At 57.3% G+C, this 12,518-nt stretch overlaps 1 protein-coding gene across 2 annotated transcripts; it reads right to left on the reverse strand.

Moving 5' to 3' along the window:
- Positions 1-1,790: 1,790 nt before the first annotated feature.
- On the reverse strand, positions 1,791-8,350 carry NLRP6 (NLR family pyrin domain containing 6). Of its 2 annotated transcripts, none has more exons than XM_031675130.2 (7): positions 7,290-8,350; positions 6,994-7,032; positions 4,929-6,684; positions 3,912-4,004; positions 2,691-2,861; positions 2,446-2,613; positions 1,791-1,967 (listed from the first exon to the last, which is right to left on the reverse strand). In XM_031675130.2, the coding sequence occupies exons 1-7, from the start codon at positions 7,573-7,575 to the stop codon at positions 1,829-1,831; spliced, it is 2,652 nt and encodes an 883-aa protein (XP_031530990.2). In that variant the 5' UTR covers positions 7,576-8,350; the 3' UTR covers positions 1,791-1,828. The 2 variants fall into 2 exon arrangements, with proteins under 2 accessions (XP_031530990.2, XP_072826784.1); XM_072970683.1 differs by having other exon boundaries at positions 1,829-1,967; positions 3,912-4,007; positions 7,290-7,575.
- Between the last annotated feature and the right edge of the window lie 4,168 nt (positions 8,351-12,518).

The raw sequence follows: 12,518 nt of genomic DNA on the forward strand, positions 1-12,518 counted from the left end.
TGGGCCCCGCCTTCCCGGGTGTGAGGCTCTCACCAGCTGCATGCGCTGCCACCTGTAAGACCAGGCTGTCCTCCTGGATGAATGCCTGCTCCTGCCCCTACAACCCTTGTCAGCAGAGCTGCAGCCACCCGGAGAGCGGTTAGGCTCTGCTCAGAAGCTGCAGTGGTGCCCCTCGCTGGCAGGGCCCTGCACGCAGCCCCTCCCGACCCCACCCACCCCTGCCATCCAGCTTCCTTGCTGCTTCTGTGCCTGCCCAAGCTTGCTCTCCGTTATGGGTGGATATGTCCCCCAAAGTCCACCCGGGAATTTGAATCCCCAGCGTGACAGTACTCGGAGGTGGGCCCTCGGGACACAGCTAGGTCAAGAGCGGCAAGAGTGGGTTAGGGTCATGCAGGGAAGGACACAGCCAGAGCTGCTTCTGCAACCAGGAGCCAAAGTGAATGGCAGCTTGACCTTGGACTTCCCAGCCCCCAGAACTGTGAGAATAAACTTCTGTTGCTGACAAGCCACCGGGTCTATGTACTCTGTTATAGCAACTGAGCTGACTGAGACAGGCCCCTTCTCGGCCTTCACCCTTGCTATTCCATTGCCCTTCCTCCAAGACGCCCTTGGGGCTTGCTCCCCACTCTCTTTCAGTCTCAGCTAGGTTTCCCCCAGCTCTTCACCCGGGACAGGGAGCCCCTGGCTCCACTCTCCCCCTCTTGCCCTGCTTTCCCCGCCTCCACAGCAGCTGTCAGCTGCCCAGATGCCAGCTCCAGGTGGGCAGGGATTTTTCGTCTGTTTTGTGCATTTGAAAATGGATGATGGAAGGGAATTTTGGGACATGTAGGGGCTGACCCCCAGGGTTCCCTCCCACCTGGACTGAGATCTCAGAAGCTGGCCGAGTGCAGCTGTACTGAGCAGAGGAGACTTGAGGACGCAGGAGCTGTCCACTGCTGGCCTTGCCATCGAGGCCAAGCCTCACTTCAGAGCTTCCCGCAGTCAGGCTGTTCTCCTGAGCCTCAGTTTCTTCGTCCGTGAAATGGGGCTAAAACTCCACCCCACTCAGATGGATCGGGTCCCAAAGGAAAGACTATGAGCACCTGTTAGGTGCCTGGCCAAGTGCAACAACCAACAAAAGTGAATCCAAAGAATTTATTGTGATGGCCCACCACCAATGCCATCACAACCCACATCCTGAGCTAAGGACCACTGCTCCATCTCTACTCCTGTGGTCTCTGTCCTGAAGGCCTCAGACAGAGTGTGGACACCTCTGTACTCGGCCACACAGCCCCAGGGATGGCTTCACTCCTGATGCCAGGACCCAAATCCTGAGGGACAGTGGCCTGCCTACTTTCAGCCCAGGGCAGCCCTGCTCAATCCCCTGTGGCTGGGAGCAGCACTGTGGGGCTGTGGGAGCCCATCCTGTGCACGGGGAAAGGGTCGTGAAGGGGTCACTCAGTGCTGAGATCACCAGGTATAGGCCCTGCCATGGTAGGTGCCCAGCTGCTGGGAGTGCTCAGCCATCCCTCTTGTTGCTGGGGGCGCCTATAGTGGGGATGACTGGAGGGTCCCAGGAGAGGAAGGTAGGTGGAGCAGCAGTGGGAGCTTGGTGGGGGAGTCCCCTGGGTGTGGAGGACAGAGACATAACCTGTCCCCAGGGTGTGGGGGAAGGGGCATGTCTTGGGCCTGTCCAGGGCCAGGTGAGGGGCCATGTCTGTCTGGGTCTCCCGTCTGCCTGTCCAGGACCCTCTGCTCAGAGCAGAGAGCAGCATCCTCTCGCCCCCGGACTGGGGAGGACTACTCCATGGGGCTGACAGAGTCCTCCGCAAGCCTGGCCTTCAGGGCCTCAGAGGGTACTGTTGAATCCTTTGGGAGGCTCGGGGTGGCTGTCCAACATTGGGTGTGTGATGACCAGTCCTGGCTTTGCTGTCCCCAGGGCTCGCAGTGCTTGCAGTGACTGCTCGCTCAGGTCCACGGAGGTGAGGCTATGGCCACGGGCAGAGGACAGAAGTCGGGGTTGGCTGGGGGAGGAGGCCAGGGCTCTGGGGAGGCAGTGACAGGGGAGCAGGTGTGGGGGTAGTGATGGAGCTGTTGACCTGGGTCATGCCAATGGCACACAGTGACAAGAGGTGGCCAGTCCGGGGGATTGTCAGAAGATGGGGGTAGCGGGCAGGGACTAGGGGCCAGAGCCTCCAGGGGAGTGAAAGAGTGTTGGGATCACTGGCCCAGACTGTGGCCAAGGGCACCAGACAAAAGATGGATATTTGGTGTGGCAGAGTGGTCAAGGCCAAGGGCTGGGGCCAGGGGTTTGGAGGGTGAGGCTCCAGGGGCTGGGTTTCAGTGAGGTCACTCAGGAGGGTCCTGGGAGGGGCGCCTCTTTAGGGTCCAGGGGAAGCCCCTGGTGCCCACCCCAGCCCAGGGTTGAGAGTCTGTTCCCAGCACCCTTCCCACCCCTCCTTCTACCTGAGGGTCTGCAGGCGGCATCCTGGGTACTGCAGGGCAGCACACAAGTAGGTCACCATGGGTCCCGACAGCTGGCAGCCACTGAGATCCAGGGTGGTCAGTGCTGGGCTATGCTGGAGCACGCCCACCACGTACTGGAGTGCTTCCTGGAGGCCGGGCTGCTGCACCCTAGAGGGAGGGCTGACTTCAGGAGCGGCTGTAGGAGCCGCCGTCCCTCCCTTGGTCCCTTCCAGGCCGAGCCTCACCTGAGCGTCTGCACCCGGCACTGGGGCCAGGCCAGGCCCTCACTCAGCACACGCAAGCCGGCCTCGCTGAGGCTGTTGCAAACAAGGCCCAGCTCCGTCAGGGCAGGGGCCTCCCTCAGGGCCTCAGAGAGGTCTCTGCAGACCAAGTCGGGGAGTTTGCAGTGGGACAGCCTGTGGTCAAGAAGTACAGGAGTCTGTTTGCCTCTTGGCTACTCCCCAGCTGGGCAAATGCCTCTCCCTGGGGGCCGAGGTACAGTACGCAGATGGTTTGGCTCCACACCTGTCTCCCTGGGCTCCACAGAGCTTCTCCCGCCCTTTGTCACCATGACTGTCCCTGGGGAGCCATGACCATGTGTGCACTGGCTGGACGGCACCTCCCAGTTTCCCTCTGTACAGTCTCCACGAGCTTTTGGACGAGCTGATAAGAGCCCTTACCCTCGCGCTGTCTGACTCCCTGGACTCCCTGTGACCACCGCTTGGGGACAGGTGGGCAGAGCTTAGTCAGCCCGTCCCTGACAGCGGGTAGTTGTGTCGTTTCTGCTTTTTTGCTGTTATAAGTAATGCTGTGGTGAACATCGTTATGCATGTAGTTTAGCGGTAGAGTTGACGGCCCACGTGAGCTCCGTCTTGGCTCCCTGCGTGTCTCTGTCAAGCTGCATCACCGTGTCAGCATCGACACGTGACTACCTCTTTGGCCGTGCCCATCAGTACGCGCTCCTGCCATCTTGCTTACTTTCCGTACTTGATGGTAGCTGACAGCAATTGGAAAGGTGACTGCCTCACTGACTCTCACATCCACCTTCTGCGGTGGGAGCTTCTGGGCTCCATTTCCCGGGAGAGGATGAGAGTCAGGCAGACTGGCCCAGAGCCTGTGCCTGAGCACCTTCCACAACTGCTTCTAAGAGTCCAGAGGGACCTCCCGGCAATATCCAGGAACACTGGCAGCCTTCCTCGGGAGGAAAATACATTCTGGCCAGCTTCATCCCTCCCTCAGAGTGCTTAGCTGTACCCCACTCAGACTGGAGCCAAATCCTCCATCCTAACCAGCACCTGAGCTGTGATGGAGTTCCCCCTTCCCTCCTCTGTCCCGTGTGGGCAGAGCCTGTCCACCCCGGCACAGGACACCAGAGGACACAGATTCTCAGCCTGTTCCCTCGGCTGCCCCCAGACAGGGCCACACCTCTGTGCCTTCCAGGGAAGGGGATGGGCGTGGTCACTCACGTCAGGCTATTTAGACCACACTGTTGGTCCATCATGGCCTCGCAGAGTGGACGCAGTGGAGAGCCCAAGGGTTTTCTTATGGTGGCTTGAGAGCTACTAAGAGAGAAAAGAAGGTGAAGCCTCCTGGCCCCTTCTAACCCCTCACTCCTACCAAGACCTCCTTCCTGTGGTCCTGAGGTGTTGCAGCTGCTTCTGCCCTCACCCCAAGATGGGCCAGGACCCCTCCTCCCCCTTCATCCCAAGCCCAGAGTGAAACCACTCATCTGTGCCCCCACGCATGTGTCTCCTCACTGAAGCTGTCTGTGTGAGTCCCGTGGGGCATGTCACCTGCATACCCAGCATGGGCCTGTCCTTGCACCTGCAATGGGCCTCGTCAGCCCAGCCCCTGTCAGTGTCCTGACATGTGTTCTCCCAGCAGTTGCTGAGCACCCATGTCCAGTGCTGGGCTGGAATTAAGTGCACAGAAAAATGGCACAGGCTTTGCCTTGGAGGACCTGAAGGGCTGGTGGAGGAGGCAGGCATGGGCAGATGTCACGGCATGCCGTAGTCAGTGGGGCACTTCTGAGGCCAAAATGGTCTCCAGCCAGTTGGGGGAACCTGGAGAGACTTTGAGGACAGGCAGTGAACAGAGTGCTCTGGATGGAGGGAACAGCAGGTGCAAAGGCTCAGGGCACAGCAGGCATGGTGTATTCTAGAACTTCTTATGAGAAAACATCGCGGCAGAGGGGAGTGCTGGGTCAGAGCCACGTTTTGGTGCTGGGAGGTTTGCCTTGGATATGGATGCTGGGGGTGAGTATGGTGAGGACACCTGGGGAAGAAGATGGACACCAGGAGGCGGCCTTGCACGGGGGTGGGGAGAACCAGTCCTGAAGTCGTGCCTCTCCTCAGGTGGAACAGGCATCAGGTCTGGACACACTCCCCAGGCCCAGATGGACACTCAGGTGATAAGCATGCACTGACATGCATGACCCACACAGAAGACCTGCAAAAGAGGGCAGCCCTGCCCTGGAGACTCACGAGCTCCCACCCAGGCTGCCCTGGAGCCGCTTCATTAGGCTCTTCTTTTTCTTTTCCTGTGCAGCGGCCAGCCTGCAGCTAACCAGCCGCAGTGCCTGTCCCGCTGGGCAGCACCGAATGCAGTAGCTCAGGACGGCCAGATCCATTCGACTCAGGTGCACTCGCTCCAGGGCCAGCTCTGGGAGGCCACGCAGGGCCTGGCACACGAAGGCATCCTCCTGGGTCTCATAGAGGCAGTACAGTAGCTCCAGCGGGTAGTTGAGCTCCTCGCCCTCCTCCTCCTCTGGCTCCTCAGCGCCCTGGAGCACTTGGGTCTTCTCCGTCCCCTCTGTCACCCTCCTAGGGCAGTCCTGACCCTGGTCCTGCACCCACCTCAGGACATCCTGCTTCACCCGCTCTGAAACTGTGCAGCCAAAGTGGCGCTCGATGTCCTGCATCCTCTCCGCGCTCAGCAGTCCGAAGAGAAAGCGAATAGTGAGTGCGAGGTGGCAGCGCAGCTCTGCGTCCCCCCGCAGAAGTGCCCCTACGCCGCCAAGGGGTGCCCTGGGGGCCCCTTCGTCCTCCAGCAGGTAGGACAGCGCGGCAAAGAACTCCTGGAAGCTCTGGTCCATGAACTGGTAGGTGACCTCGGTCTCCAGCACTCCTGGCAGCTCCTTCCTGCTGAGAAACAGCGTCTGGACTTTGGAGCCACGAAGCTCCAGTCGTTCCAGGTCCTTCTCGGAAAACTGCGCCCTGCGCCGGAGGACGCCTTCACGGGCCAGGCGGGACAGCTTGCGCAGCTCGTCCTGCACCCGGCGCCCGTCCGCAGCAGGCGCGGATCTCAGGACGCTGGAGATGAAAAGCAGGTACACGGACGTGGTGGTTTTGGAGGTGCGCGACAGGTCCTGGCCGAGCTCGAGCTGCTGGCGCAGCACGGTGCACACGATCCAGCACACGAAGGGCACGAAGCACAGCGAGAACAGGGTCTCGTTCTCCTTCACGAAGCGGTAGGCACGCTCCGCCCTCCACTCATCCTGGAAGAACTTGTAGAAGTACTTCTTCTTGTCCTTGTCGGAGAAGCCGCGCACCTCGGCGCACTGCGGTGAGCACAGACGGCCCTGCAGCTTCCCGGGGGCGGCGCCGCGCGTGGTCACCAGCAGGCGGGCCTCAGGCAGCAGCACCTTGCTCAGCAGGCCGCCCAGCACCCCTGCGGCGCTCCCGACTTCAAAGGGGTCTATGCAGGGCGCGGTCTCGGCAGACCCCAACGCCGGCAGTTCATCCACGCCATCCAGAATGAAGAGCAGCCTCTCGGACTGCGCTAGCATCTGCCTCACCGGCGCGCTGCGATCGGGGCACTGGTCTAGGATGAGGTCGGCCAGGCTGCACGTGCCCGGTCGCTCCAGTAGCTCGCGGCAAGGCATGAAGAAGGCGAAGTCCACCTGGCCGTGGTACAGCTTGCCCGCCGCCCAGTCGTACAGAATTTTCTTGGCCGCCATGGTTTTGCCGATGCCCGCCGGGCCCTGCAGCACCACGGTCAGCGGTCTCTGGCCCTCCTCGTCGCGTCGGAACAGGCGATTGAAGGTGTGCGTGTCCGAACGTCGGGCGCGTTCCCGCTCCGGCTCCTCCGCAGGCTCCTGAGCCGGGTGCTCCGGGACAGCGCTCTCGGGCGCGATGAGCAGCTTGGTGAAGCGCTTGGTGATCTTCACGGAGCGGGCGTTCCTCTCCTTCACCTTGGCGTGCTGCCGCAGCACGTGCTCTCGGTATTTCTTCTTGTACTCTGGGGGTAGGGAGGGGAGGGGAGGGATAGAGGAGAGGAGAACCGCGGGCCGAGGATGAGACGGGCTGTGCCGGCCGACCCTCGGGGGCCCGTTGCCCTCCCCACCGGGCTCAGGCCTCAGTTTCCCCTGTTGCACCATCGCCTCCCCCCACCCCGACTCTCACTCCCGCCGGCCTTCGCACACCCGCTTCTCCCTGGGACCAGCTGTTTGGAACCTCCGAGAGGCGTCGAGGGCACTCGTGAGCCAAGCCCAGTGCTCACGGCCCCAGGACAGCTCGGGACTTCCCCCTCCCACCTAGAACGACCTACCAGACACGGAGAGCAGCGCGGAGGAGCTGGGGCCGAGTCCTGGAAGGGAGAACTAAGGTGAGACCCCCTCACCAAGTGTGCGGTGTGGGGCGGGGCGCAATCCGGGGGCGGGGCCTCACGCACGATTCCGGCCCCAAGACCCGCGAATTTGTGGGTGAAATGTGCCCAGGCCGGAGGCGCGCCACTGCTTTTCTGGGGAAGCAGAAGGAAGGGGGCCTTTGGCCAGGACTCTGCACAGGCAGGAGAAAGGAGGGGCAGGGACTCAGGGAAATCCCCACCCCCACCCCCGCGCTCACTCTGCAGCCGCTGCTCCTTGAGCCTCGCCGCCACGTTGCGCACGTCCGCCCTCTTCAAGGTCTTTCGGGCAACGTCCAGCGCGGGCTCTGGTCCGTAGAAGTTGATCAGCTCCTCCGCAAGGTCCATGGCGTTCGCATTCTCCAGCCGCCCCCAGGGAATGCTGCGGCCGTCCAGCGGCGCGTCCCGCAACTTGTGGCGGAAGCGCTTCAGCTGCTGCTGGCTCAGGTCTTCGAGAGCAGCCAGGAGCAGCTCGCGGGCAGCGCCAGCGACAGCGTCGGGCTCCATGCTGCGGGCGAGCGCACGGCGTTAGCACCTGTGCTGCGCCCCAGTGACCCTTGTCCCTCCCTGCCGCCCCCGACCCCTACGCCGGGCGCCCAAGATCCGCAGGGTCTTAGACGCGCTCGCAACGCGCCTGGTGGCTCCAGGCCAAGCTTGGTAGCGCTCTAGGGGAACGGTCGTCCTCCCCTCCCAGGACTCCGACCAGGAGATTTGCTCCGAGGCGTTCCATCGCTTTGCCGCCGACTGTGTCGCGGCCTGGTGGTGAAGTGGGATTACTCTCCGGCAGGCGCTGGCTGCCGCTGAACCAAGCCCCAGGGAGCGCCTTCCTGCTACGCACCTCCCTTCCCGCTGGTACCTTCCACGGGTCCAGGTCAAACGCCCCAGATGAGATGTCTACAAAGGCCTGTGCTCTCCCCTCTCCTGTGTCTCCCTCCCTTCCCTCCATTCTTCTCCCTAGCAGCCTGGAGCAGAGCTGGCCTCAGCAGGGGGCCACAGTTCCCCCTCTGGCTCAAGTTGTGTTCTTGAATTCCCCAGGACACCCGTGCTCACTACACCCTTTGGTGGGGCCCAGCCTGGGGGCCTTGTACCAGCCACCGAGACTGAGCCCCTGGTGGGAGACAGACAGCTACAGATGCCCTCTGGGGGATAGAGTCCCTAGAATCCTGAGCCTGGGGTCAGCGGGGGAGGGTTGTGTCTAAGGGGGTGGGGAGTGAAGTCCCAGGGAGTCAGTAGGGTGAGGCAGAGGACCCAGAGGGCTGAGACCAGCTAATTCCCAAGTGACTGCTCTGAAAGCCAGCACTTACCTGGAGCAGGAGGCCTCTGGCTGGTCCACAAAGACTGGCCCCTAAGTCTAGCACTCAGGAACAGAGGTGGGGATCAGAGAAGTGACCCCTGCCCAGGCTAACTGGAGTCAAGTCCTAGGGAGATTGTCTAGTCCCGTCCATGCCCCCAGACCCAGGTGTTCTAGTTCAGGCAACACTGAGATGTTCGGCAGTCACCAAGCTCCCAAACTCAGACACTGTGGCACCTGCATACCACCAGCCTTTAAGAGCTCTGCTTAGTGACCTTTGATTTTCTACTGTTCCTTTATCCAGTTCATGTTCTCTGAAAACCAGTGGGGTGTGGCAGCAAGGCATGGCTGTGAGCAGGTAACTGCAGAACAAGGTGGGCTGCATGGAGGAGGTGGCTGACTCAGAACAAGACCTTAAAGTTTAAGGCCTCAAGACAGATTAACTTCTGAAGACAAGGATGAGGGAGGGTCTCCTAGGTAGAGGGAACACTGAGAACAAAGGAAGGATTTGCATGGTGTTATCAGGGAAAGGAAAGCTGTCACCTAGGAATCAAGAAATAATGGGACCGGGAAGAGTTCTGTGGTTTCCCAAACCTGGCTGGAGCAGGCTGATGGGAAGAGGTTTGGACCTGAGGAGTATGTGTGACTGACAAGTGGCTCCGTGTGACCCCATGAATGTGGGCTTCTATTGACAGTGCCCATGTGAAATGTGGGGCGTGTGTATGTCTGCGTCTGCATGTGTGACCACCTTAATACTGTGTTTGTGCGGATGTGTTTGTGGTGGGGTAAATAGCAGTCCCTGATAATATCGGGTCCTAGTCCCTGGAACCTGTGAATGCTCCTTTATACACCACAAAGGCGTTTGCAGATGTGATTAAATTGAGGGTCTTAAACAACAAGCTCATACTGTAGAGCACAGGGAAGTACACTCAACATCTTGTAGTAACTTACGGTGAGAAAGAATATGTATGTTCCTATATGACTGAAGTATTGTGCTGTACACCAGAAAATGATACAACATTGTAAACTGACTATATTTCAATAAAAATTTATGAAAAAAATTGAGGATCTTAAGATGGGGAGATTATCTTGGATTGTTATTATTTAATATCATCACAAGTGTCATAGGATAGAGACAGAGGGAGATTTGGCACAGAAGAAGAGGGCAGTGTGACACTGGGGCAAGACGTTGGCTACTGGTTTTGAAGATAGAGGGAGGGGCCATGAGCCAAGGAGTGCAAGGAACCCAGCTCCAGAAGCTGGAGATGCAGCTGGAGAGGGAAGGCGGTCTCCCCTGGAGCCTCCGGAGGGAGAGCAACACCTGGCTCTCAGCCCAGTGAAACTGATTTTGGACTTCCGACCTCCAGAACTGTAAGAGAATAAGTGTGTGTTGTTTTAAGCCATCAAGTTTATAGTAACTAGCTTAGCAGCCACGGGAGATAAACACAGTATCTCTCTGAGAGAACTTGTGTGAGTGAGCACTTCTGTGAGAGTGTGTCTGCAAGAACAGGGGCTCTGGGACAGTCACTGCCTTTCTGGCTCCGTATGTCATCCCTGTGTTTGGTTCTGCTTCCATCAGGAGCCTTGAGAGCTGCACTTGGGGAGGGAACCCAGAGTTCAGGGAGCCTCTGTTCTGCTGGCCCTTCCCCAGGAGCAAGAGGTCCATGGAGGTGCCCATTCTACCTAAGAGTTTTGTGTTTTATTGAAGTAGTTGATTTACAATGTTGTGTTAGTTTCTGGTGTACAGCAGAGTGATTCAGTTATACATTTATATATATATATTCTTTTTCATATTCTTTTTATTATAGTTTATTACAAACTATTGAATATAGTTCCCTGTGCTATATAGGACCTTGTTTATGTATTTTATATATAGTAGTTAGTATCTGCAAGCCCCCAATTCCTAATTTATCCCTGCCTCTTTCCCCTTTGGTAATCATAAGTTTGTTTTCTATGTCTGTGAGTCTGTTTCTGTTTTGTAAATTAGTTCATTTGTACCAATTTTTAGATTCTACATATAATTGATATCATATATTTGTCTTTCTCTGTCTCACTTCGCTTAATATGATAATCTCTAGGTTCATCCATGTTGCTGCAAATGTCATTATTTTATTCTTTTTTATGGCTGAGTAGTATTCCATTGTATAAATATATCACAACTTCCTTATCCAGTCATCTGTTGATGGACATTTAGGCTATTTCCATGTCTTGGTTATTGTAAATAGTGCTGCTATGAACACTGGGGTGATGCATCTGTTTGAATTAGAGTTTTCTCTGGATACCTGCCCGGGAGTGGGATTGCTGGGTCATATGGCAAGTCTATTTTGAGTTTTGTAAGGAATCTCCATTCTATTTTCCATACTGGCTGCACCAAACTACATTCCCACCAACAGTGTAGGAGGGTCCCCTTTTCTCCACAGCCTCTCCAGCATTTATCGTTTGTGGACTTTTTAATGGTGGCTATTCTGGCATGTGTGAGGGGATACCTCATTGTAGATTTGATTTACATTTCTCTGATAATTAGCGATGTTGAGCATCTTTTCACGTGCCCACTGGCCCTCTGGAGGTGTTCATGGGAGTAATGTCTGTTTAGGTCTTCTGCCTTTATTTTGATACGGTTGCTTGTTTTTTTGTTACTGAGTTGTACTACCTATGAGTTCTCTTTCTATTTAATGCAAACAGACCTCATCACTCCCTGAGGAGGGCTCAGGTGGTTTCATCCACACTCACATCTACCCCAAGGTAGCCTCCTTACTCTCTCCTGCTGACTGCCCCCCATGCAGGCAGCCTCCTGGGTGCAGAGCAGGATGGGTGAGGGGAAAGCCTGGAGGAGACACGCCAGCACACATCCTGGTGGGAGGGATACTTTGTGCTTTTTAAAAACATGAACAAGTCTCATTTGTCCCCATAGAGCCCTGAGAGGATGAAGCAGCAAGCCTGCCCCATGGGTTGAAGCAGCCCCCCCCCACCTCGGGCCAGGCCCAGAGTAGGGACGAGATCTTCACCCCAATTGTGTGGGCAGCACCCAACAAAGCAGAAGAGCGGACAAGGTCTCCTTGGGGTTAGGGTCCTGGAGACAAGCCCCGAGCAGAGCCTGGCTTCAGCTGCCAGGGGGCAACTTCTGTGAACACCGTGTGGGGTCCCAGCTCCTCTGACATGCTGTGATTCTGCAGAGAGCTTTCCCAGGCAAAGCAACAGCTTAGACAACAAATGCAGATGTTTCAGAGCTGGGCTGCGGACAGAATCTGGCCCTGCGCAGCTCGGTGGGCATCGTGGGGCCCCTGAGCCACAGCCCCACTGCTGAAGACCCAGCGCGCCCCTCACTGAGCCCTTCATTGAGCCCCAAGATGCAACACTGATTCCCACACAGGCCACTGCTGTTTTTCTCCTAAATGCACATTCACTTTTCTCTCTCCACAGTATAAATTCTTGAAAGCAAGCTCTCTACAACTGAACCCTCTCTCCCTTTCATTGTTGTTTTAGACTGAAGAGCACAATCTTCTAAGCCAGGCTGTCTGGGATCAAATCTTGGCCCCACCACCCAATAGCTGGGTGACCTTGGACAAGTTACTTAACCTGTCTGTGTCTCCATTTCCTCATCTATAGAATGGCATGATAACAGAACCTCAGTGTCGAGGGCTGTAACACATGTGCCTAGCGCCTTCTGGGCATTAATTATCATCACCACTCAGGTCCTGTGGGTAACCCCCTCACTATGAAGCTACATTTCTGGGGTCACCAAGACTGTTCCAATTTCTAAACCACTTCAGTTCTGATTCCACTTCACTTATCCTCAGCTCTTAGCCCTGCTGACCATGAACTTTTCCTCAAAATGGTCTTTTCCTTTTGTCGAAGGAACCAAGGGTGCAGGTCAGAGATAACACTGGGGCCCCGGTAACGTGGGGCTGAGGCGTGTGTCTGGTGCATTCTGCCACAACCAGCCTGGGAAGGGTCCTGAGGTCATGGAGTGGGGGTGCTAAGGTCAGCCCATCTCCTAATATGGACCCTCCTTGAGTGGACTCTGCCCTCACGAACTCTCAGCACCTGCTGAGAGCAGCCCTGGAGCCAGCATTTCCAAGAACCTTTGCCTGGACCTGAGCTGAGGAGGTGGGGGTGGGGGTGGGGGTGGGGTGGGTGGGTGGGGTTGGGAGCAGAGGGA

Source organism: Vicugna pacos, chromosome 10 (assembly GCF_048564905.1).
Source record: "Vicugna pacos chromosome 10, VicPac4, whole genome shotgun sequence".
Lineage (NCBI taxonomy): Eukaryota > Metazoa > Chordata > Mammalia > Artiodactyla > Camelidae > Vicugna > Vicugna pacos.